The sequence below is a fragment of the Primulina eburnea genome, chromosome 13 (genome assembly GCF_022965805.1).
Source record: "Primulina eburnea isolate SZY01 chromosome 13, ASM2296580v1, whole genome shotgun sequence".
NCBI lineage: Eukaryota > Viridiplantae > Streptophyta > Magnoliopsida > Lamiales > Gesneriaceae > Primulina > Primulina eburnea.
Genome location: NC_133113.1, coordinates 6,585,888 through 6,609,230, shown reverse-complemented (window position 1 = coordinate 6,609,230; position 23,343 = coordinate 6,585,888). Strand labels below are relative to the sequence as shown.

General features: G+C 36.8%; 2 protein-coding genes across 3 annotated transcripts; one reads left to right on the top strand and one right to left on the bottom strand.

The window, feature by feature from the left end:
• Window positions 1-1,557: 1,557 nt before the first annotated feature.
• Window positions 1,558-2,907, top strand: LOC140810246 (uncharacterized). The gene has a single exon (XM_073168118.1). It carries the CDS (start codon window positions 1,558-1,560, stop codon window positions 2,905-2,907), a length of 1,350 nt encoding a protein of 449 aa, XP_073024219.1.
• A 1,611-nt stretch (window positions 2,908-4,518) lies between these two features.
• Window positions 4,519-8,376, bottom strand: LOC140809714 (uncharacterized). 2 transcript variants are annotated; one of them, XM_073167424.1, is made up of 11 exons: window positions 8,265-8,376; window positions 7,134-7,856; window positions 6,883-7,053; window positions 6,153-6,801; window positions 5,958-6,056; window positions 5,829-5,885; window positions 5,652-5,750; window positions 5,524-5,580; window positions 5,280-5,455; window positions 4,732-5,189; window positions 4,519-4,628 (listed from the first exon to the last, which is right to left on the bottom strand). In XM_073167424.1, exons 1-10 carry the CDS (start codon window positions 8,280-8,282, stop codon window positions 4,887-4,889), a joined length of 2,352 nt encoding a protein of 783 aa, XP_073023525.1. In that variant the 5' UTR covers window positions 8,283-8,376; the 3' UTR covers window positions 4,519-4,628; window positions 4,732-4,886. The 2 variants fall into 2 exon arrangements, with proteins under 2 accessions (XP_073023525.1, XP_073023526.1); XM_073167425.1 differs by lacking the exons at window positions 4,519-4,628; window positions 4,732-5,189 and having other exon boundaries at window positions 5,365-5,455; window positions 5,647-5,750.
• Between the last annotated feature and the right edge of the window lie 14,967 nt (window positions 8,377-23,343).

The window sequence follows — 23,343 nt, the reverse complement described above, 5'->3', positions numbered from 1 at the left end:
ATTCCCAAAGCTTCCCAAATTTAAAGAACTCATCTACCGCATCTACATCTTCCGCGTATCAATAAATCGAAATTGACCACGGTTGCTCAAGTGTTGTGGCGCTCATTCCTCAGATCCAGATCTAAATCTACTCCCACATATTGTTCCCCCATTCTTCTGTAAATATGTCTGTATTTGAAGAAAAATACAGTAAGTTTGCTCTATTTTCTTTGACCAGTTCATTGTTTTCATCATTTCATGCAGCGATCGACCACAAATAAGATGAATAATCCGTGTCGTTCATGGATTTTTGTCGAAGCAAAAAAAGAATTCTTCGTGGTCGACCAAAGAGAAATTATTCATGGTCGACCACAATCTTAATGGTCGACCAAGTTCTTGTTTTTTCAGAAATTAAGTTGGTCGACCGTGAGCTTATTTTTTCAGAAATTAAGTTGGTCGACCAAGTTCTTATTGGTCGACCTATTGGTCGACCTACATAACTTCATGGTCGACCAACTTATTTTTTGGTCGACCATATGCGTTTTTTTTTGTTTTTACAACATTTTTCCCATTCTAATTATCATATTTGTTTGTGCACTTTGTAGATATGCCAACAGTTATTGTTGTTCATTTTGATGGGAAATGGGAAGTGACAGAGGGGCTGGTTTATAAATGGAATCCAGGGGCCAATGCAAAGTTTGTTGCTATTCCAGTGGATGATGATATTTGTTATTTTGAAGATTTAAAAAGTGAACTATACAGAGCTGGGAAAGTAGAAGACACTTCCAACTTGAGGTTGAGTTATCTACTAGATTTGCGTTGCAACATTCAACCAATTTATATAGAGAACGACCATGATTTGAAAGCATATTTGTATCTTGGTTGTCCTAGAAGTAGGCCAGTACTTCAAGTTGAAATTGAATGTGTTGCTTCTTTTGATTCTTGTGATAATTTGCACGGAAATGCTATTGATGAGAACAATTGCAATATTAACGAACAGAGTCATTTTGATGATTATTTTCACTTGAATATTGTGTCTGTGGATCGTAATAATAGCATTGATTTTTTCGACGAAGCGCATAATGTGGATGCCATGCATGTGGATCGTAGTAACACATTCGACGAAGCGTATAATATGGATGTCATGCTTGTAGATCGTAGTAACACGGACGAGTTACATGATGAAGCACGTGATGACATAATTGAGGGCGAGGAAAATTAGTTCAAAGCAATGATGCAAATTTGGTTGTGGATGTGGCTTTTGATAATGACACATTTTCATTCACGGATGGTTCGAACTTGTTTGTGGGTCAAGAGTTTCCAAACCGAGAAGTGGTGAAAAAAGAGCTAATTAGAATAAGTTTGGAAGCTTGCTTTGAATTTGAGACGGTAAAAAGTAGCAAAAAGGTGTACGCCGTAAAATGTGTAGTGTCTGATTGTAAGTGGAGAATCTGGACCTCTTTGATTAAGAATGATTCACGTGCATTCTCCGTTCGAACATATTGCAATACACACACATGTGGTTTGACTGGGAGAGGAAAGAGAATCCGTGGAGCGAGTTCTGCTGTTGTTCGTGATATGTCGGTGGATAATTTCCAAGGTCATCCAGTGCCTATTGTACCAAAAGCGGTGATGGCGATGATGCGCAATAGTATGAATGCTGATATATCATACTACAAGGCTTGGAAAGGGAAAGAACTAGCAGACAATATGTTGAAAGGTGATCCTACGCAGAGTTTTACAAAATTGAGCTGTTATTTGCACATGGTTGAGCAGATGAATCCAGGAAGCATAACAGACATATTTGTCGACGAGGAAAATCGATTCAAGTATATGTTTCTTGCTTTTGGTGCATGCGTTAGAGGATATCGAAGTATGCGAAAAGTTGTATCAATTGATGGTACGTGGTTGAAGGGCAAGTATAATGGTGTTTTATTGGTGGCATCGGCACAAGATGGAAATTATCACCAATATCCTTTGGCGTGGGGAGTCGTAGATGTCGAGTGTACTTCTTCGTGGAGTTGGTTTTTAACGAAGTTGTTAGAAGTAGTACCAGACGAGGATGAATTGGTGATAATTTCTGACAGGCATCAAGGGATCATTAATGCAGTTTCTACCGTCTATAGAAATGCGCATCATGGGCATTGTACGTGGCATTTATCCCAAAACATGAAGACAAGATGCAAAAAGAAGGGTGCAACCGAAATGTTTTTGCACATTGCAAAAATTTATAAAACTTTCGAGTTTGATATTGCATACAATGAGTTTAGGAATAGATATCCTGAGGCAGCGCAATATTTGGACGAGAGAGACTCACTTGATAGATGGACTCGAGCTTATTGTCCGAAGACCCGTTACAATATTATGACGACAAACAGGGTTGAGTCAATCAATGCTAGACTGCTTGAAGAAAGGAAGCTGCCAATCATTGCACTGTTAGATTCCTTGCAGAGACTGGCATCATCTTGGTTTGCCCGATATCGCCACGCATCAATTGCAAGTAACACTAACTTGACCTCTACGATCGAGGGGATCCTTCGTAGCAGGTTCACAGATGCCCAAGGAATGAAAGTTTTTGAATTAGGACGTATGGAGTTTGATGTTAGGAGTCGTGGACATTCGGCCATAGTGGACCTCGAATCAAAAAGATGCACATGTCGAGTTTTTGATATTGATAGAATCCCATGTGCTCATGCCATCGCAGCTAGTTGGTTAGCGAATATTGATTTATATGATATGTGTTCACAGTACTATTCTACAGTGTCATGGTGCATGGCTTACTCAGAGACTGTGTATCCCGTTCCAGAAGAAAATGAATGGCCACGCAACATCAATTTTCCATTGGTGTTGCCTCCTTTGCTAGAGAAGAGAGTTGGCAGAAGAAAACAAAACAGATTTCCTTCGATTGGTGAATTCAGCAAGAGATAGCTTGAGGGTCGACCATTAGCTTGATGGTCGACCATGATTTCTCTTTGGTCGACCATCAAGCTATCGGCAGTGTGATGGTCGACCCTTAGCTTTTTTAGGTCGACCATCAATCTCATGGTCGACCATTAGCTTGATGGTCGACCATTAGTTTTCTTTGGTCGACCATCAATCTCATGGTCGACCATTAGCTTAATGGTGAGTTTTGTTTTTTTTAAATATATATTAATAATTGTCCAAAATATGTAACATAATTGCAAAATACTGAGATTGTGATGAATTGATTCGTATGTAAAATAAAATATATAACATATCTTGGAATTACGATTTATATTTTTTTAAAAAAATAAAAAAAATTGTTCGATTCCATGATTCACATTTAACTTGAAACATATAACAAAATCCCGTTTTTAGATCGTGGCAAAATACTGAGATTGTGATGAATTGATTCGTATGTAAAATAAAATATATAACATAATATTGGAATTACGATTTATATTTTTTTAAAAAAAATAAAAAAAATAGTTCGATTCCATGATTCCGTTTTTTAGATCGTGGCAAAATACTGATATTGTGATGAATTGATTCGTATGTAAAATAAAATATATAACATAATCTTGGAATTACGATTTATATTTTTTAAAAAATATAAAAAAAATAGTTTGATTCCATGATTCACATTTAACTTGAAACATATAACAAAATCCCGTTTTTTAGATCGTGGCAAAATACTGAGATTGTGATGAATTGATTCGTATGTAAAATAAAATATATAACATAATCTTGGAATTACGATTTATATTTTTTAAAAAAAATAAAAAAAATAGTTTGATTCCATGATTCCGTTTTTTAGATCGTGGCAAAATACTGAGATTGTGATGAATTGATTCGTATGTAAAATAAAATATATAACATAATCTTGGAATTACGATTTATATTTTTTAAAAAATATAAAAAAAATAGTTCGATTCCATAATTCACATTTAACTTGAAACATATAACAAAATCCCGTTTTTTAGATCGTGGCAAAATACTGAGATTGTGATGAATTGATTCGTATGTAAAATAAAATATATAACATAATCTTGGAATTACGATTTATATTTTTTAAAAAATATAAAAAAAATAGTTCGATTCCATGATTCACATTTAACTTGCCTCATAAACCCCAAAAAACCCTAAACCCTAAAAAACCCTTGACCCTAAAACCTAAAGAGTGGTCGACCAAAAGTACAGTGACGGTCGACCAACAAAATGAAATGGTCGACCTTCAAAGGTAATGGTCGACCATTACAATAATGGTCGACCGTCAAAGGTAATGGTCGACCATTATTGTAATGGGCAATAATGGTCGCCCATTAGTCGACCAACCAAATGTAATGGTCGACCATCAAAGGTAATGGTCGACCGTTACAATAATGGTCGACCGTCAAAGGTAAAGGTCGACCATTATTGTAATGGTCGCCCATTAGTCGACCAACCAAATGTAATGGCAAAACATTAGTCGACCAACAAAAAAACTCCAAATAATTACAAAGGTAACAATGTTCAGTAATGCCATAAAATTGTCAAATACATCACAATAATCACCAATCATTAAGAAACATATTAAAACTAAAAAATATCTAAACTCATATACTAATCTATCATCTAAAGTTAGTACTGCTTGCGCACTCTTCGCAGACAAAGAGTATCCAGCAACGGCTAAGACAAATGTCCCGAATCTTCACTGTGAAAAAGAAAAAAAAAGAAGTTAATATTTACGTTAACATTTAAAAAAATGAATAATGATGATATTATATTTTAAATAGAAAGTTGACAACTTACTGTATAATCTTGGTATGGAATTCATCATGTAGTTTTATATTCCATGGCCTCTCGGGGTGTGGGTTGTTCCCAACAATGGATAGCAGACAGGCAGCGTTTATAAGTATAGGCTCTATTTCTTCATTGAGATCTTTGAATTTGGGATCGTGCCTTCGCTACAAGTCATATATGATGCACTTATTCACCCCTGTCACGAGTTTTAGCAAAAACCAGCGCCGATCTCTATAGACAGGGATGAGAATTCTTCGTGCCTTTTCCCACGAGAGACACGGCCATTTTGGATCACTACCTTTGACTATGGTCACGAGCCGTGATAGATCTATTTTGAAATCGATATCTTCGGCCAAAACTGAGATCGCATCGCAGAAATGAGTGTCCATCAACGAATCATCTGCCGACATCACTTCAGGATGTCGGATCTGCATCTCAAGTAATCCACGGACAGCTTCGTTGAAGTGCTGAATTGAACATAACAAATGGTATTATATGTTTTAAAACAAGTTCTCTAAAAATTTAAACTTTGAAAAAAGATTTATTTAAAAGCTTACAAAGAAAGTGACACGCGAGTTAGCGATCGCCATGGGCCCGTAGAACGACTTCTCATATTCGTCGTAAAAACCTCGAATCCTACTAGGCGAACGGTCGAGCATCGATGCCCTAACTCGCGCAAGCAAGTAGTTAACCTTTAGTGTCACAGTCTCCGCAAGTGGCCTCACACCGTCATCTATAAAAACCTTTAGTGTAACAACTTTAATGCAAATACGAACAATAAACAAGGTACAGTTTAATAACCTCTCGAGGTGGTCGCCTCGCCTCCTGACAGACGCGCATCTGGAGTCACTTGAATATCTAAACACACAAAGTATATTGTTTATTATACTATACATAAATATAAATATTAAAAATTTGCATTACCTCACCTCCTGCGAACTCCTCTGGAATGCCTTCAAGGTTAGGCTCAAATCTCTGTTGGGTTTGGCTACTACTGCCAATTTCCCTGCCCAAATTGTCAGCCACACCTAACAGCGTACATTCAACAAATTAAAATAATAACAACTTTAATGCAAATATGAATAGACAAGGTTTAGTGTAATAACCTCTCGACGTGGTCGCCTCGCCACCTGACTTACGCGAATCCGGAGTAACTTGAATATCTAAAAAACAAAAAGTTTTGTTGTTACATATACTATACATAAATATCAAATCAAAAAATTGCATTAACTCACCTTCTGAGGACTCCTCTGTAATGACCTCAAGGTTAGGCTCAAATATATGTGGTGTTTGGCTAGTACTGCCAATTTCCCTGGCCAGATTATCATCCACACCTAAAAGCGTACATAAAACAAATTAAAATAAATATAAGAATTGTACTAAATCATTATAATACATAAACATAAATATAATTAATAAAATTAACTCACCAGAATCTGCCTCAGATGCTTTCCTCTTCCGCCTTCTGCTATAGGCTATGCTGTAATCTCTGTCATGATGCACTGGCATGTTAGGCCTCATCTCAGCAAAATCAGCTCTAAGCTGAGTCAAACTCAATCTCAACTCATCGAGACCAAGATTCAAACTCGATTTCATGTTAACTACAGCTTGATTTATACTCCTCATAAACGCTCTGGTCTCAATAAATTCAGCTGCAATCTTCGCATGCATGGACGTAACGGATTCCTCCAACGCAGTCAATCGCCGCTCGAAACGATGCTCCAAGGGTGATGGGCGGCGGGAAGGATTGAGTCCAAAGTGAACTCTAGGACCCGTACGCATAGGAGAACTGGTGCTAGAGCTGGATCTATTGAGATCACCAGGACGGATGCCAGAAACGTCAGGAGAAGCATGTGCAGGAGGTGTGTGCTGGACAGAGGGAGGTGAATGTGCGGAACGCATGTGCTGGACTGAGGGAGACTCCACAGGGTGCTCGCTACATATGACTGTCTGACCCTGCCTCCAAAGCTCGAGTACCCGAGTGGTGACCGCATCGGGCGCAGAATCAACAAAAACCCCGCTCGTATAATACGCTGAAACAAGATCCTCGGGAGTAGGAGTCAAGCATCCAAGACAGTCCTACATTTAATTAATGCCGTATCAGATAAATTAAAGATTAAGTCCACAGTTATTATATCTAAATCAATTTATATTACTTACATCTACATCACAATCACCAAAGGCTGCATTGACATCAACAGCAGTTGGGGCACGGGTTGACGGCCACGTGTTAGTCACCCACTGAAACATCCTGGGCAACATCAAACCGTCCACATCTCTTCTCTTTGCAAACTTTTGTGCCACGCTCGGAAAATATTCATAAGCGAGGATCTGTAACATATATTTAGAACAATGTTATTAGTAGAAAGAAAGATAATAAATCCAGTTTTAACATTAAAAAAATAACATACCTGCAGAGGCAGCACAAAACCACCGACAAGGAAGCTGCCATTAACTTCTTTCCCACCATGTGCCTCGGTGAGGTAATTATATCGCCCTAAAAAGTCCTTCTTCAAACATCGGACCGCATCACGAAAGGCTACTCTACCCCACGGATAGCTGTTAAACCTATCCAAATCATCTATAAGCCTCAGGTATTTAGGGTCGATCTTATTCGTTTTTTTCCTAGTCCCCTCACCGAACACAAAACAACAGAAGTAAAGACTAGCCATCTTTAACTTATCCACGTCTACACCAGTCTCATTCTGCACTTGACCACTCATCTTTGCCTCCAAATCACTCAAAATAATATCAGACTTACCGGCAAAGTGTATGGAGCGAAAGACACCTCCCTCTGGTACATCTACAGGCTCTACACCGCAATCGAGGCCGGTTAATAAACAATACTCTAACAAAGAAAATCTAAACGGCCTCTTGCGCACAACCATCCAAAACTCATCACTACCCGTCTCAACGATCTGATTACTCATCAAATACCACATAATTTGACTAGAAATATTAAAATCTCTATGATACTTAACCAAATTACCAAAAGGAGACTGCTCAAAAAAAAGGGCTCTCTCGTCGTTGTTGAGGTAGTGAAAAATCTTCTCCGCAACCTCTTTATATCTTGATTCGATTGTCAACTTGCAACGAAAAATTGCATCCCTGCCTAGTTTTCTCGGCAAATATACCTGAAACAAATACAAATATATTAGAATAAAAATTAATGTAACACTGAACCAGCAAGCGTTGGTCGACCAACCCACGCTTAGTCGACCAAGATAGGGTTGGTCGACCAAGCGTAACTTGGTCGACCAACAAACTTGGTTTTGTTGGTCGACCAAGTTTGCGTTGGTCGACCAAGCGTTGGTCGACCAATTGGTCGACCAACCCTAACGTGGGTCGACCAACCCTAACGTGGGTCGACCAACGCTTGGTCGACCAACGCAAACTTGGTCGACCAAGAAGCCCTTTCCCCTTTCTTCCTCAACCATCATACGTTCAACACACGCACCCTTTCTTCCTCAACACGACGGTCCTACCATTTATTTCAAAGCACACGCACGAAGAATCAAATAACAGAATAAAAGTTAACATACCGTATTTTGGTCAGCCATTTCTCGGATGCGTTGCAAATAAATAAACGTGTTTCGTCGATCGTCGATCGTGATTTAGTCGACGAGCAAAAGGAAGGAAGTCGACTGCGTAGGGTTGGGAAATTTAGGGTTGAAAGAAAAGCAAAGTGAAGAAGTCCCGTTAGAGTATTAAGAGGTAATCAATTTTAAACTTAACAAAACAGGGACATTTACGTAAATTGACATCTCAATCTTTTTTTTAAAATAAGTCCGAAAGACTCCCTTTTCCCTAAATTTCCCTGTTTATGGATGCTTGGAGACTTCAACTACTCCTATGTCACCTGTGAGAACCCGGAATTTCTGAAGCAAATCATCTAACATGACTCGAGGAAGAAACTCCAAAGCTCGAAGATTAGCTCAATGAGAAGCTATGCTATGAGAAATCGCAATAATCAATGCGTCATCGCTGAAAAAGTAAAACCCCAGCTCATGAACTCAATCTTTTAGCTCAAAGAAGCTCAACTTTTCTTGTCCTAAAAGAACCAAAAAGGGAGCTAAAAGATTAGCCAAGGGAAATGACAAATTTATTATGTAAGAGACAACCTTTGAGTTGATCAAGATGATCTTTGATGCTTGGATAGCCTTGACCACATTGATAGCTTTGCTTGGGGCTCAAGTGGATAGCCATGGGGAGGGGAAAATACCAACCTTCACCTATAAATACCACCTCAATGTGCTGAAGAAACCACACCCAAAAAGCAATAAAAATTTCGGCTCCTCACTCACACCAAGAAGCTCTCGGCCTCTGATAGGAAAGGGGGAAGAAGGGAAGCTTGTGACGGCATTCTCGTGCTGGAATCGTCGATATTATTATCGTGAAGTCTTGTCCAAGTTCGACCATCACCTGTCCGAATTTCAGCAAGCTTTGCACCTCCGAGTTTCGGCAAATTTCGAAGTACACCTTTGAATTTCGGTAAGAGGGTTTTTGTTATGTATTTTTTTTGTAATTTAAACTTTGCATAAATATAACATGACATGCTTGTATGTTTGTCCTTATTTTCGAAAATCAATGCTTATATGATTTAAAATCCTGATCGATGAATGTTATGTTCTTTCTGATTTCGATATTCTTTGATTCTGCTGAATTCGCTCAAAATCCTGATAAATTTAGTTCGATAAATTTGATTATGTGATACACTGTTACAATTCGAATTTGAAATGGAATGATAATTGTAATTCTGTCTCTCCCCTATCAGTGCGTATAAAACTGTGTTTTGACCCCCGTCAGTGGGTATAAAACTGTGTTCTATTTGGCCCCCATCAGTGGGTATAAAACTGTGTTCTAGCCTCGCCCTTTAAAAGACTAACATATTGGAGACAATTTGACCATGAGAAATGAGATGAGTAACAGTTTTGTGTTTGCTCTAATTTGATCTGCTCTGAATCGTCCGATAATCTTTGTCTCATATTTCGAATTTGATTTGGTTCTGTTATGATAATTCAATGTAATAAGATTTGAAAGTCTGTTAAAAGATGATTTAAAATTATGTCTATACGTAATTGTGGAAATTGATCGGCATCCACTTGTTGAGTGTTTCACAAAACACTCACCCCTTACATCTCTCACCAGATAAGAATGAGGAGCAAATGAATGAGGAGGAACATGAAGCATTCTGGGGATGGTGATCGAACGAGAAGAACAAGGATCAAGATTTTTAAGCTTTCTTTAGTTTCGTTTCCACAAACTATTGATTGTAATTTTATTCCGTTGTCAATTTTAAAGACAATATTCTTTTATGAAAAAGACTGATTTATTTGATACGAGGCTTATTGTTTTCAATGTAATTGTTAAACAATGCCGGATGTCACCAACGCTTCGGTCTCGGGGTGTGACATTTAAGTGGTATCAGAGCCGTCAGGTTCATAATCCCGCTGGGATTTTGATAGCCAAAATTTGACGAATTTTGGCAAAAGCCTAATGCATTCTTATCTGAGTAAACTCACCCATCGAATTCATTCACATCCTATGTCGCCATCTCAAAATTCCTTTCGAAATTCAAAGCCAAACTCCTTGAATCATTCTGAAAATTCCACGACAACTGTATGTTCATTCAAATTTTGTGCCTTTTTATCCTATATTATTGTTTTGAAATTTTACCTCGATCTATGTTAGGAAATGGCTGCTCCAAGAACCCGTGGTCAAGCTGCCCTCCGCATGCGACAGCTTACCATCGACAATCAAACTAGAGAAATCATGACCCTGAAGGCTCAAATCGCTAGGGAGAAACAAAAGCTTATAGAGATCAAGAACATACTCGAGACAGACGTGCAACGACTCACTCATCATATGGACTTGGCTGAGAGCCAACTTCTTCTGGTACCTACGGATTCAACCCGTATCGAGCACCTGGATATGTTGAACCGAGAGTTACTGGGGAGAGTGGAGACAGAGAGAGACCATGCTACTCGTGCTCGTCAGCGTCTTGAAGAAATCTCCAACAAGCCAGAACGATACATCACAAAGATTCATAGCGCATGGATAGGCTTCAAGACCAGAATAATTATTTGCATCTTGTGGTACAGAACATGAAGAAAAGGAGGAAGCACCGATGGAAGTGGTCAACGATGGAGACAAGATGGACTAGGCTAGACTAGTATTATGATGATTGTGATAAAAATATGCTTTGAAAAGCAAAGAAGTGTATCAACTTATTTCTAAATAAAAATCAATTATCCTCAAATTATTGCATTTACATATTAAAATTGATGAGTGTTTTATGAACCTAACAATGAAAAATTAATTTTAACCTGTATAGGGAAAATGAACATGGACCCTCAAATCATTATAGCTGAACTCCAAAAACAACTTCAGGCAAAAGAAGCAGAAATAGAAACGCTAAAGATGAAAATTGACAAGATTGAGAGGGATAATTATCAATTAGATGGAAATAATAAATGCATGGACAATGACCTTTACGAGGCACGTGAAGAAGTTACGAGAAGACATTAGACGCTATACCGTCTATCATCAAGAATCAGAATGGCAACACGAGATCACCAAACGAGAGTTGGACACAAGATAGGATTTTTATGCTCCAGATTCGGGACGACAGTCGTCTCAAGACGCAACGCCGCCTCGAAGAACAAATCGAAGAGCATGAAGTCAATGAGAACATGAACCAATCCACAATTCAGCAACTACAAGAGGAAGTGGAAACACTGACGAATCACAACACTCTTCTGAAACAACACATCAATGAACTACAAGATGATATGATCAATATGGAAGATCATGAAGGAACTTGAAGAGAAACAAGGAGGAAACCCCATAGAAGAAGAAATTGACGAAGCTGTAGGAGATGGTGAAGTACTAGACCAGTAGAATGATCCCTAGGATAATCATCGATTGTATTTAGATCAATTTGGTTAATCATTTTGATATTAAAAGACTGATTGTATGCATTTCAAAAATTAATTAAAAAATTTCTTTGATTATGCCTTGTTACAAACAAATTAATAAAATATATTTTTATAGGAAATGGCAGGCAGACAACCCATCAACAACCGAAACCCCTGCGGTAACAATCAAAATGAAAATCCACCATCACCACCAAGAGGAAATCTTAGTGTGACGTCCTGAAAAATTTGAAGGCCATCATGTACCACATGCATGCAATTTATTAATTTTCTTTTGTATTTTTATTAAATTGTTTTAAAGTATTAAATACATGTTTATTTTATTAATTATGTGTTTAATTATTTTTATGCATTTTATGCATAATTCATGCATGGTAGTAATTATTTCATGATATTTTTAAAGTTTCTTTCATTAGAATTTAAGTTGAATTTTGCGCCCGAACGAGGAACGGAGACCGGAGAACTTTCAGAAAAATTAAAGCGTTTTTAAGTTCATTTTTTCAAAAATGGTAATTTTTGTGTATTTTATCCGCAGGATTTTAATTTTTAACGGTACGCTAATTTTATCAAATCGGAGGATTTTTTAAGAGTTCGGCTAATATTTTCAAAATCTTTCCAACACGAGATATTTTTCGGGAGTGCGTTTGGACTCAATGGGCCTACTTTTAAGTTTGTTAGACTTAAAATCCTTTTTAAACATTTAATTATCAAAGTTAGAGCCCATTAGTGCAATGTTAACCTTTTAAATAATGTGTTTAACCCTCCCCTAAACCTAATTAACATGGAACAGCCGACACCTCCTCTTCACCATCAGTTTTTCTCGATTTTCAGTAGAATCTCCCCAAGGAAGCTTCGGCCCCTTCGTTGGCTAGCTAGAAAATTCCCCGGTTTGCTCTCGACGCTCGTTCTTCGATCTCTTCGTCTTCGTATCATCTAAGGCACGTTATGTACTTTCATTTCTGCATCTCGCACGCCATATACTGCTGATGTGTGTACCATATTTGTTAAAAATCAGATCATACACGTTCGAGATGTGATGCACGGTTTTTGCATGAAAGTTGATCATATTTTAATTGTAAACTCACTATTCTTGATTCCTTGTGCAAGGGCTGCCGAGTCCAGATAAATAAGGGTGGAAATGATGTAATCTAACGTGTGTAAGTGCTGGAACCACGATCGAGTCGAGGTCTAGCAAAGGCCGATCATTCTTGGCTTGTGTGTGAGGATTTTTGGTTCCAGATTACGTGTGCAGAAGCTTGCTTTGGTTTAGCTTAGTTTAGAGGGTTTCTTATGGTCTTAAGGATGATATTTAAAGGCTGGAAATGGGTGATAGGAGGTGGACCGAATATTTCAAGGGTGGGAGCCATGTGTGGGTTGTTGATTGCATTAAAAGGGGGTGACCGAGAGCTTTGTGTTTCCTCTAGATTGGTAGTCGAGAGTTTTGGGTAGGATAATAAAGTATTAGGTGTCTTAGGGTCTGATCGAGTCCTTAATATGCGGGCACATGGCTGGGAAATCGGTTGAGCTTGAGGCGAGAGATTTTAAGAGATAATTGTGCATGAAGTGGTGTATAAGGATAAGACTGATTGTTTAGCCAAGTTCTGAAATTTTCAGTAGTGAATTTGGCGGCCCAATGACATTATTTTAGGACTTTTAAATATTTATAAGATATGATAAAAAGTCGGGAGACATTTGGTTATGTTTTGAGTCGATTCGGATTAAATCGGGACCCCGGTCCAAGTTTTAAAACGAATCGATTAAGTTTGGATTTTGGGCCCGATTTGATGTCTAGGAATGCTTTTAAAAAATGTTTTGGGACATTTTAAGGAGTTTGGTAAGCTTCGGGTCAATTTTAGAGGTTCGGGAGTGAAACGATAATTTTCGGGTTTCCAGGGGCAAAATGGTCATTTTGCACCCGGGGTGAGATTTTGGTCCTGGTAGCGCCCTGAGCACAAATTCATGATATTTTAAATGTTCATGCATCATGTTTACGATTTTTACGCAATTATGATAAATACGGTGCATGCTTGGTTTAAAAGAAAGTTACGCGTATGCATATTTTATTAAGTGATGAAAATGGTGATATTTTTGAATGATGTGAATTGGTTGTGACTGACGATGTATATGTATACGATGATATGATTGGAGATATCGTGAGGGAAAAGACCCCAGAGGGAGCCCGTTTACGGGAGGAGGCCCCAGAGGGAGCCTGACGATCGTATTTCCATTGACATGAGATATGATGAGCTGAGGCCCGGGCTCAATGGGCGGGTAATGCTGTCGCTGATGTCCCCTGCCGCCGGGTACCACGGTTTTTATAGATGGATCCATCGATATAGCTGATACGATAGAGCTGATACGAAAGTCACAACTAATGAACTGTATTCAATTAAAAAGAAAATGTATATGTATATGACGACATGAGATGACATGCTTTAATACGATATGATTTTACATGACACGTTTACGTATATGATGACATGAAATGACATTCTTTAATACGATATGATTTTACACGACATGTTTATGTATATGATGACATGAGATGACATGTTTTGAGACGTTATGATTTTACACAACACGTTTACATTATGCTTTTAAGTTCTTTAAAGGTATGTTGGCATTAAGTTTTCTAAGTTAATGAAAGATATGTTGAGTATGATATTTTTCACTGTTATGTGCCTGTATATGTACTTGTTATTCCTGGTATAGGCGTGTTGAGTCTTTAGACTCACTAGGCGTGTGTGATGCAGGTGAGCTAAATGCTGAAGAGACTGGAGGTGCCGAACTCTGAGTAGGCAGACTTGGTGGGTGACACGACCCGAGGACCACATGTTTTCCGCATTACGATTTATGAGATAGAGAGGAGATGAAGATTTTCATGCGTTGATGATTTTAAGAATTTTTATATGTTTATGTTTAAGTATGATTTTAGACGAGTTGTGTTATTTTAAACTGTATTATTTTTACGGTCAGATAATAACGATTATTTTAAATGTTCTTTCGAAAAGCGCGAGCTTTAAAAAAAAATATTCCGCATTTTTAAAAAAAACGAGTAAACGCTACAGTTGGTATCAGAGCCGACCTCTCTTAGTACGGTGTGGTTCGAGGACGAACCAAGCGGAAGCTGGTGGGCATGTGAGGCCCGGGGCCGAAGAGGGCGGGGGGTGATCGCCGGTGCCATTAGTTGCACGGACAATGAGCGGCTCCTGGAAGGCTTCTAGGTAGAGGGAACATGAATGAACCGACCCAAACGGGAATGAGAGGGATTCCGAGACTGTTCAATGTAACGGACTGTACAGTTGAATAGGGCTTAAAAGATTTGATTGGTACTACTCATATCACGAAGGTGCATCTTCTTTTCGGTAGCTCATCACATAAGAACTCCAAAGTTAAGCGTGCTTGACTTGGGGCAATTTTGGGATGGGTGACCCCCTGGAAAGTTTCCTAGGGTGCGTGTGAGTGAGGACATAAGCACGCTGGAAAGACCCGTCGTGGTACAATGAGGATAGTAGTCGAATCTGGCCGTTACAGTTGGTATCAGAGCAAGGGTCCTGTATAGGGTTGTGCCACCGCCAGCTTCTGTCGCTCAGTCTTCAAGCCTCAAGTCTGTAAGTTTATATGGTTTAAATGTTTTGATAGTTTTAATGATATCACCTGCATGTTACATGATATACGTTTTACAGTACATGCTTATCGGTCACTATGTTTTGAGATTTAATGTTTTAAAAAATTTTGTGCACGTTATGACATGAAATGAGAAATTATATGATTTTCATGCATGCTGGCTTTGTGGTGGAATTGGACAAGAATAAGAATTATGCTATTGGGCGTTAGGAGAAGTTGGAAATGATTTGGTAATATTAATTTTTGGTTAGTAGTACTGATGTTCTACTTGTAGGTCATAAATTAAACTTAAAAATTATGAATGCTTTTGAGACTTGTAAATTTTCTAAGAAAATACTGATGGTTCAGGATTGTTAGTTGAGTTAGTTTTTGAGGATTACATGTAAGGATTATTGATTCGAAGACTACGAAGATTTTTGGAAGTGTAAAGCGTAAAAATTTATTTAGGATGCATGCTCTACCTGGTTGGGTTTAAGGATGGAATTGCACAAATTGAGAATTTTAAGGATCTAATTGTAATAACCAATAATTTCAGGACCTAAGTACAAAAATAAAATTCTAAGAGACTATTTTCGAATTTACCAAATTTTGGGATTTAATTCTGAGTTTTGAGAATTTTAAGGTTTAAAGAGGCAAAAATCGATAATGTTATGGGGACAAAAATGCAAATTTCGAAGAGTTGTAAGGCCAAAAATGTAATTTTCGAGAACAATAAAGGCCGAATTGCAAATCTCGAAATTGTTGAGGATTAAATTCGAACTGCTAAGGAACACTTGGGATTTTAAATATTCATGAAAATGTAAGACTGGTTATTAGAATTAATTTTTGGTTTAATAAACTTAAGGCTATTATAACTTATGATACGGGAAACCTATGAAATGGAATTAGGAATGCCAAGAACTTGTGGCTGATTGTGGAATTTTTGGAATTAAGGATAAATTAGATAATTTTTGAGGAAATTAAAAATTAATGTTGCAATTCTAAGGAATTTGGGGACTAATTTAGCAATAAGAGAGATATGAATGGTTTAAATGATAGGATTTCCAGTGATTTAGGCTTGAAGGATATTTAGAACCTTTAGACATTTGAGTTATAATGTTATAAGGAATGATAAGCAAGGACATTGTAGGATAAAATCAACATTGGGTTTGAAAGGTTAAGCGCCAGAGAATTAATGCTGTGGCAAGTTAGGAATTTAGAGTGATAACAATTTAAGATAAAGCTGATGAATTAGTTAAGTTATAAGAGTAGACATTGAGTTAGCGAAATTTTGGGAACTTAAGTTTGATGTGTCATAAGTTTTAGTCATGATTTTGATAGTTAAGCTTGTACCTTTGTTGGAATTTGACATTTCTAGAAAGTTGGGTACGATCGTTGATTAGATTATTCGATAGACGACACATGTAAGAATTGAGGTAGACATCTTGTCTTGAGGAATTTTGAAAGTCATTAAGAAACTTGGGGCTAAGCGGATATGTGTATTGGAATTATTTTATCCAAATCTATTTGGATTAGGTAAGTTTGAATTTAAAATTTATGGGATAATTGTTCATACATAAATTTTTGGGTGAAACAAACACAAAAGGGAGTTAGTTGTGTTCAACATAGATTGCCAATGAACATATATGAAGATTTTTATCGAGTAAGAAATCAAAAATTTTGATATGAGGATCCTAGAACTCTATGAGTTATAAGTGAAGTTGATTTATTAAAATTAGTCTAATGCTACCATGTGATAACTTATTAAGTTTTATACGCTAGGATTATTTAAGCATTAAGGATACGTAAGAACGCGACATTTGTTCCAATGAGGAAAGTCCAAGGATTTTAGGTCTCAACTATATTGTAATTGGAAATAAAATAGTTTAAGCATGTAATTTGGACTTAAACGGATTTAAAATATTGGTAGAATATCGATATTATATGTTTGGGTTTTATAGATTAACGTTACTCGAGAATTAAGATTTGCAACAATTTTATATTGGGGATGTATTTGTAATTAGTTAAGTTACGAAAGTTTGGTGCCGTAAGATAAAGATTTTAGTTAAGTTACGAAGGTTTGGTGCCGTAAGATAAAGATTCGATTCAAGGATCTTAGGCTAATATTATTATGGGGTGGAGATAAGGTTTAACTTTCAAGTGTATTACCGAGAATAGAAGTCGATCAGTAATTTTTGGTGCTTAAGTTTCTCAAGTTGAATTGCATAAATGCTAATGTAATAGTTCAACGAACATCCTGGGTATAGTATAAGAAAGTAAGACGCCATAAAAATCGGACTGCCATTTCTAATATTGGGAAGTTTAAGAAAAGTTGAAATTTGAGGTTATAGAAAAAAAAATGAAACTAAGTTACCATGGGTCGTTATAAGTTGAGTTTCGCAAACGAGGATTTAGAAGGTAGAGTTTGTTAGGATTGAAGAGACATAAGGACATCTTAAGATTTATTATTTACCAGAGTAGTGCCGCGGAAACGTGTGTTATTGGGATACTAGAAATAAGAGTTTAAACTTTTTTGATTATTAAGGTTAAGCGAATTTCGAGGACGAAATTCAATTTAAGTGGGGAAGATTGTAACGTCCTGAAAAATTTGAAGGCCATCATGTACCACATGCATGCAATTTATTAATTTTCTTTTGTATTTTTATTAAAAAAATTTTAAAGCATTAAATACATGTTTATTTTATTAATTATGTGTTTAATTATTTTTATGCATTTTATGCATAATTCATGCATGGTAGTAATTATTTCATGATATTTTTAAAGTTTCTTTCATTAGAATTTAAGTTGAATTTCGCGCCCGAACGAGGAACGGAGACCGGAGAACTTTCAGAAAAATTAAAGCGTTTTTAAGTTCATTTTTTCAAAAATGGTAATTTTTGTGTATTTTATCCGCAGGATTTTAATTTTTAACGGTACGCTAATTTTATCAAATCGGAGGACTTTTTAAGAGTTCGGCTAATATTTTCAAAATCTTTCCAACACGAGATATTTTGTCGGGAGTGCGTTTGGTTGAGAGCTCTGTTTTTCATATGCCTTTAAGGTCAGTTTGGATCTTTTTAGATTAGGATATGTAAACCACTGTTTATAAACAGGATTTGTTTCTGGATCTTTTAATTGATTTTCAAGATGCTCAATTTGAGATTTTATTAATTTAATCTTTCTTTTTAAGATTACAAAATAATTTGCAGATGACATGATATAATCGAAGGGAGGATCATAAATGTAATTGTAAGACATATACTTACATATTGAAATCCTGAAATCTGAAATATGAAAGTAGAACTCTGAAGAAATTGCTCGCAAACTTATTTTATTTAGAGAGAAGCTCTTTTCGGTGTGTGGTTCACAAAGGGCAACCACTCCTTAAATAGCAAAGCAATACATACTAGTTACAGTGTTTACACAAATAAAAACATGACACGTGAAAAGTAAAACCCACACTTAATAATGCACCACAATACTACATACTTTATTACAAAGACTATAAGTCTCGTGATGTCCTGCCTTTTCTTCCACTATCTTTAGTGACATCCAGCTCATGCATTCAATAATGCATATATGTCATCTTCCTCATAAGGGTCCTGAGCGTCTTGTAAATTATCTTGATCAGTCATTGGAGTATCATCCTCCATTTTCTTTTTTCCTTTAGAAGAGGTAGATTCTTGTGTTGACAGATTTGATTTTTCTCCAAATACTTCAGTAAACATTGAAGTAATGGTATCTTTATCAAGATGTTGGAAAAGTTCTTTTAACAATGTTGTTTGTGTTGGGGTATCATGATTTAAATTCTTCATGGTTTCTCTGGCAACTCCCAGAGCTATTACCCCCTGACGGTCATATTGTAGAACCCGTAAATCAGTCTACGTATAAGTCATGCATAATTCTAGATTTTTAAATTTAATTAACTTCATTGCATGATTAATTTAAATGCATTTCTTTGAAGTCAATTATTTTATTAGTTCAGTTCAGTAGTTGATTTTTTTTAGTATTTCAGTGAGGCCGGACTGGAGATGGAGTATTGAGATAAGTGAATAAAAACTTATTTAAGAAGTGGTAATTTAACATGTTATTTCATTAAATTATGTTTTTAATTATTTTATGTAATTTATGCATAATTAATGATGATGGAATTTAGTTCATGAAATTTTAAAAGTTCGTGCATTAAGATATTTTTTTTTTAAGTTGCGTTTCACGTTCGGACGAGGATCGGAGACCGGAGAATTTTCAGAAAATTATTTTATTACACGATCTATTTTTATAAATTAAGTTAAAATATTTTTAAGTGTATTTTTCAAAAATGAGAATTTTTGGGTATTTTTACCGTAATATTTTATTTTTATCGGTACACAAATTTTATAAAATCGGGGGAATTTTTGAGGGTTTGGCTAATATTTTCAAAATCTTTCCAACATGAAATATTTTTCGGGAGTGTGTTTGGAATTAATGGATCAACTTCTACGTTTGTTGAGCTTAAAAACTCTTTTAAGTTTTTAATTAAATCATTTAAGGACCATTAGCTAGTTGATTAATAACTAATTAACCTACCCTACACAATTACCCTCTCCACCAACCGACACCCCTTTCATTACATATTATTCTCCAGCTGCATTTGTCTATCGGTTCCATCATTCCTTGTTGAAGGCCACGGATTTGCTTCGTTTGCAATAAATAAATTCATCCGACACTCCTCTCCAAACCACTCCATTCTTTCAATTATTCAGCATCCCTTCAGTAGCTCATGACTTCTGCCATTGGAAGTCCCTCAAGAAAAATATCGGCCATAGCTTATTCTTGAGTGGGAATTTCTCCGGTGCTTCCGTTGCTCATTTCTTCATCTTCTTGCTTCTATACATCAACAGGCACGCATGTATCACCCTCAACCGACATTCTCCCCATTCACCATTATTCCTCTCGATTTCAGCAGCTCCTCTACAGCAAAGGCTTCGGCCATATCCATCTCTTCAAGAAAAATTCCCCGGCTTGATTCCCGACGCTCGTTCTTCGGTTTTCTTACGAATTATTTACCAGGCACGCTTTGTATCCTTCTTTCTGCATCATTCACGCCATTATATGCTGTTACATGTGTGCTCGCATACGAAAAATGTTTAAAACCGTTGTTGCTTCATTTATGCATTCGGTTTTCAAGTGATCATGCTACCCTTAGTTTGATACTCAAGTTTCTGATAATCTGTGCAAGGGGCTGCTGTGAGGTGTTGATAAGGGGCTGAGATTAGTGTCAAGATGTTGTATAAAGATTTAAACCAAATGCAGATGCTGTAGGGTGAGAGATCGAGAGTTTGAGGCTTGGGTGGTTCAAATTCTGTCGGCAAGGGCTGCGGCTGTGCATGGGCTCGATCACAGCCATGTCTCAGCCTTTGTCATGTCTGGTATGATGTTAGGAGTGGACCATGGGCACATGGACGAGGGAGGAGTTCGGATCTTGGAGATGTAGTTTGTTAGAGAGAAATTGTGTTAGTCGATCGGGATTTACGTGTGAACTTGTACAACATCATTTCTCTTTGGATTGGCTTTGTTAAGAGGTCTATTACGGTCATAAGGAAGAGATTGAATGGTTGGACAAGTGGTAGGATTAGAGGGGACCGAGTGATTTATGATTTGGGGACATGTGTTGTAATGTGGTTATAGAATAAGGTTGGCCGAGAGCACTGTTCTTATCCTGGATAGTAGCCGAGAGTTTTTTGGGCCTGTTACTTTAGTATTAGTAGCTTTATAGTGTGTTAAAGGTATGGTAAAAGTTGGAGAAAAATTTGGTTAAGTTTCGAGTCAATTCGGGTTAAAACCGAGACCCCAATCCAAGTTTTAAAACAAATCGGTATAGTTATATTTTTGGGCTCGAATTTAAATCTAGGAATGCTTTTAAAAATGTTTTGGGACATTTTAAGGAGTTTGGTAAGCTTCGGGTCAATTTTAGAGGTCCAGGGTTGAAATTGTAATTTTTGGGTTTCCAGGGACAAAATGGTAATTTTGCACCCGGGGTGAGATTTTTGTCCTAGCAGCGCCCTGATCACGAATCATAATATTTTTAAATGTTCATGCATCACGTTTACATTTTTATGCTATTATAATAATTATGGTGCATGCTTAAATTTAAAGGAATTAAGTGAGGAAGTGAAGAGCACTCCGTCTCCGCCGCGCCGAGTCGTTAATTTGTTTGTTTTCAGTCAAAACAAACCAAGGCATGTTTATATCTCCTTTGACTCTTCAATCATGTCATATAGATATTTTTTAAATTATCGCAAGTAAATGATTTTAATACATGATATTGAAATTTTTCAGATTTGATGATGCCATTTAATTATATTACGTGCATAGAAATATAAAATATTCATTTTGAGATTTATGCGATATTGCTTGTGGTCACTTTACTATCATGATTAAATCCGGTCGCAAGTTACCGGTCCGGTCGTCAGTTACCGGTTATGAGAGCATTACTAAGTCCTGTCGCCAGTTACAGGCCCGGTCGCCAGTTACCGGTCAGTTCAGTTGTTTCACCCAGTACTGTGGCAGTGGTCTGATCAGACGTACATTACTAAGTCCTGTCGCCAGTTACAGGCCCGGTCGCCAGTTACCGGTCATTTCAATTCAGGGACCACATGCGTAGACCATAATCTCACCAGAAAATTATTACAAGTTATTTCAGTACAGGGCTCCAAGGAGCAAACATTTTACTATGATATTCAGTTCAGTTATGCACGTATTATAATTGCTCAGGACATGATATTTTTATCCCATGCAAATTTTACTATATTATTTACTCGTTATTTACGATATATGCATGTTGAGTCTTTAGACTCACTAGACTTGATTGTTGTATGTACTGATGATGTTGGGACCGAGGGCGAGGACCAGTGAGCTAGCTTGGGTCGGCGGTAGTGGCACCCGAGGACCTCAGTTCAGCATTTGCAAAATTTTATTTTTAATGCTCAAACATTTTATCATTTGTTGAATTATTTTAAATTGTTACTTTGCAAATATTTACTTCCGCTGCTATTTTAAACATTTAACACTTTTTGGCAGTTTGTCTATGAATGAGATTATTAATTATTTAAAAGAAAATTTTTAAATTTTCCGCAAATTTTCAAGTAAGGATTTTCGGGCCTTTACACATATACTTTGCCTTCTGCAAAGAAATCTTCTTTACCCCACCATTTGATGAGAACTTTTCTGATTAAGAAAGTAGAAGTATATTTGATATCAAATTTCTCTTTAGCCATATCCTGTAGTCCATATTCCCATCGAATAATCCAAGGAACATTATAGTTAATGGCGAATTGTAATATGGCTGTTAAACCATCAAACTGCGTGTTTGCATTTAGAAACTTATTCCATATGTTTTTAACATTTCTCGGAAGAATAGAGGGCATTACCACCCCCCATGAGAAGAAAAAAGTTTTAAACCAAATTGGTATAAATTGATGAATATCATCTAATTGGAATTTTATCCACCATGAATGTTTTCTTTGAGAATTTTCATATAAAACAATGATATCCCAGGCCATGATATAATCATGGTAATTAAACATATTAGGCATTGCCTGAAAGGTGTTTAATTGACGTGCTTGTCCAAGGGGTAAACCCCAATTAGCAGCTGGGATAATCTTTTTTATTATCATTTTAGAAAAAGCGTAATCGCGATTGCGATCCATATGTTGAATTTCAACAGAACCTGTTTCTACCAAAATGGTTTCAAAATATTCTCTGGTTTTTCTTCCCAATATGGGTTGCAAATCTTTAATTAAATAGCTTTGAGCTATATGAATAGGTGATAAACCTTTTAGGTCTTTATCAACATGACAGCAATTAAGGCATCCTGAAATTATATAAGGATATTTTAATTTCTCTTTTGATCCCTTTAAGGCAAATATAGCATTATTATAATAATGTATTTCATACGCAGTAGGATCTTCTGCAAATTCTTTAATTGGATCAAACTTTTCTTCCTCTGTGTTAGCCATATTTGGCTGAGGAACAGTAGCACCTCTTTTGAAAGGTGGTTTATTCATGGGCTTCTTCCCGGTGGCTGGTCTTTTTAAGACTG